This window comes from Charadrius vociferus, unplaced genomic scaffold (genome assembly GCF_000708025.1).
Source record: "Charadrius vociferus isolate BGI_N301 unplaced genomic scaffold, ASM70802v2 scaffold54, whole genome shotgun sequence".
NCBI lineage: Eukaryota > Metazoa > Chordata > Aves > Charadriiformes > Charadriidae > Charadrius > Charadrius vociferus.
The window spans coordinates 4379324-4382664 of record NW_009648350.1 but is presented as its reverse complement, the minus strand read 5'-3'; the positions used below and the strand labels follow the sequence as shown (position 1 = coordinate 4382664).

The window sequence follows — 3341 nt, the reverse complement described above, 5'->3', positions numbered from 1 at the left end:
GGCTCGGAGGCGGAGGAGCAGGCCGCGGGGGACTGGGGGTTTCCGACACCCTCGTGCACACACGGAGCTGCCGTCTGTTGTGAGACAGGAGCGTGGGGTGGGGGACACGGCGGTGGTCCCGGTGTTTCCCCAGAGCAAAGCGAGGTGCCCTTAGGGAGCGTTACCCGCACCCTGCAGGGGAGAGGTGCCTGCGCTCCCGGGGCCGAGCCAGGTGACCCACGGAGGTGGAAGGCAGCAAAGCTTTTCCAGACCCGCAGCCAAGTCCAGGAGTGCTGGGACGCTGCGGCAGCTGAACCCAGATTTCCTGAGCCAGCTCCCAGTGCCCCGGCCCCGAGGCCTTGGCAACTTGCGTGCTCCAGCAGCAGGTCACGGGAGCACCTTGTCCCATAGTAACTGTACCTCCTCTTCCTGTTTGAAGTGATAAACGAGCTGGACGGCCTGGCCAAGGGCCCGGAGATGGAGCACCGGGCCGCAGGCTATGCCCGCCAAGTTCAGGAGAGAGCCAGGAAGTCCATCGAGTTCTTGGAGGAGCGATTCGAGACCCGGGACAACTGCTTGAGGGCTCTGACCAGCCGAGGCAACGAGCTGGAGTCCATCTCCTTCCGCAGCGAAGACACCACTGGCCAGCAGGTAAGGGGACATCGCTGCCCCGGGAGGACAGGACACGGAGGCAGTGCTGCCGAGGGCTGGAGGCTCTTCGCCACTGCCTTCTTGGGGGACACCAGGGATCCTGGGGACCAGGAGCTCTGGGTGGTGGTAGCTCTGTCCCCCCCCTTTGCAGGCGGCTGATCAGGCTCTTGTGGGTGTGTGCATTTCGGCTCCGAGCAGCCCTGCTCTCCGCTGAGCTGCGGCAGGGTGTCCCAAGGGCAGAGCAGGAACTGGGGTTGGTGGGGTTGTGGGTTTTTCCCTGCCTGGGGTAACGTTGCACTTTTCTGCCAGGGAAACAACGACGACCTGATTCTGTCCTGCTGCCTCCACTATTGCAATGACAAGGCCAAGGATTTCATGCCCTCCAACAAAGGTAGAACATCCTCACATCCTCGTTGTCCCTTCTCTGTTGCGTCCCACGGACCCTTCTGATTTCTCTTTCCTGGCCCTTGGAGCCGATCCCGCCCACATTTTGCCTCTTTCAACACCAAGGTGCCACCTCCTGCCTCCGGTCAGCCCCAGGCTGTGCCCCTTCCCACCACGTTGCCAAATGCGCACCTCACTGTGCTTCGGGGATGCCGCAGCCTCCGAGAAGCCGACTGTAAATGTCCCCGGGGCCGTTACACGGTGCTGGCAGGGGTGACGAAGGGCCAGAAAGAACCTCCTCCTTGCGAGCCCCGGTGCCTCTTGGCCGGGGCCCTTTTCCCTCACGATGCCCAGTTGGCATCGGCCACGCGTGCTGGGACCAGACAGCCCCCGGGCTGTTGCCAGGGCGGTGGGGATGGGAATCGCATCAGCAGCTGCCCAAGAAATCAACCCGCATTTGTCAGTGCGAATTCTTAGCAGCTTAACTTGTCAGATTCACAGAGAAACCGTCACCAAATGTTTATGTGCAAATGATGCTGAATTTTGAAATCATGTGGATTATGGGGAATGGGGCCTGACAAGCTGACAGCCTCTGGTTTGTAACAAGGAGGCGCGTCACCAGTGCGGAGCAGAGGATGTTTATTGTTACACATTTCTTAAAGTGTCCGCACAAAACCTCCCGATCCCGCTTGCAGCAGCCTTCGGCCCCAGGCCTGCCTTCCCGCCGAGCACCCGTTCCCCTTCTTCCCGGCACGGGCCGGCCGGAGTGCTCACCCCGCCATCCCCAGCCCCGACACCGTGACCGTAGCCCACGTTCCTGGCCACCCTCCCCTTCCCCTCGTCCTGCCGTTCCCCGCGCAGCCAATCTGGGCCCATGTTGGGCTCCCATAAACTCTGTTTTTTCCATTCCCGTCCTGGCTCGGAGGCACTGTGTTTCCTGTGCTCATAGGAACAGTACTCTGGTCACAGGACCCAGCTGCTTACACATACCCCATATGCTTCCCCTGCTTCGCACACACGTAAGCGTGGCTCCCACATCCCAGCCCGGCGCGTTGCGTGCGGGGCAGCTCATCCATCTGGGGGCAAGATCCCTTCGGTTATTTCTCAGCCTTCAACTCTCTTTTTGCCTCTCTGAGCCCCAGCCAGAAACGCCTCGGTGTCAGCGGCGACTCCAAAAAAACTTTGCAAAAAAATAAGGGTTGGTTTTAGATCTTATAATGAGATCACCAGAATAATAGCACCAGCTTCCTGCTGGAGCCGGGGTCGCGGGCCGTCTTCCTGGCCAGGGTCAGGCAGAGGGACCTCCTCTTCCCTGCCTGCGGCGCGGCGCACCACGCCGTACGGGCAGCGGGGCACCCTGGGGTGCTGCTCCCCGGCCATCAGAAATCATCCCCCAGCCAGCGCGGGGGGGGGGGGGAGAAGGCGACCTTCGAGGTGAAGTGTTGTCTCCCGGCTGTGCCGGGAAGCTTCGGCAGGGAGCGGGGAGCTGGCGGTGCCGCCGGGGTGCCGGGTGGCCCTGCACTGGAGGAGGATGGAGGGGACACGGCGTGGGGACAGCGCGGTGTGGGACGGGGGCGAGGGCTGGGGCAGAGCGGGGAGGTCTGAGCTTCACGCTACGCTCTCTTTCTCTCGTTGCAGACGATCCTATCCGTTTGCTCAGGGAAGTGGTTTTGCTGACGGATGACCGGAACCTTCGAGTCAAAGCGTTGACCCGCAACGTGCCGGTGAGGGACATCCCCACCTTCCTCAAGTGGGCCCAGGAGGGCTGAGGGGGCCGAGCGGGGCCGACAGCCCCTGAGCGAGTCACGCAGCCCTGTTACGGTGGGAGATCGGCTTCAGCGGCAGCCCTCACCACGCGCCGCCAACGCCTTCCAGCCCACCACGAACAATAAACGCCACGTCTTCAACCCACCCCAGAATGGCCGTGCTGCGAAGGGCCCCACCCCCGAGGGCAGCCCTGCTGGGAAGGTCATTGCTGTGGATGGTTCACACGGAAGTTGAGCCGTTGAGGGTCCCGCCAACCTTTGGGCAGTGCCGGAGCGGAGCTGGCGAACCCCGCCGGCTAAGGGAAGCTTTGGGTGAGCCCGTGCCGGATCGCCAGCCTTTTGCTTGGTTTGCTTGGTTGCAGAGAGCTCGAGTCACGAATCGGTGGCTCTTCGGGTTTGTAGGTCGCGTAGGGCAGAGACCGGGCACACGCCAGCGCAAGACTTTGGGATTGCTTAGGCTGGCTCCTGCCCCTCGCAGAGGCCGTGGACTTCAAGGGCAGGTTCCCTCCTGCCCCAGCCTGCTGGTCCCGCGTGGCCCGGGCAGCCCCACGCCTCCCACCC

At 62.7% G+C, this 3341-nt stretch overlaps 1 protein-coding gene across 1 annotated transcript in view; it reads left to right on the top strand.

Moving 5' to 3' along the window:
• Positions 1–3053, top strand: part of SMG6 (SMG6 nonsense mediated mRNA decay factor) — a 133467-nt gene extending 130414 nt beyond the window's left edge. The window contains 3 exon segments of the mRNA XM_009885176.1: positions 419–630; positions 940–1021; positions 2653–3053. Of these exon segments, the coding sequence (XP_009883478.1) occupies positions 419–630; positions 940–1021; positions 2653–2783 (425 nt within the window). The 3' untranslated portion in view covers positions 2784–3053.
• The last annotated feature ends 288 nt before the right edge of the window (positions 3054–3341 follow it).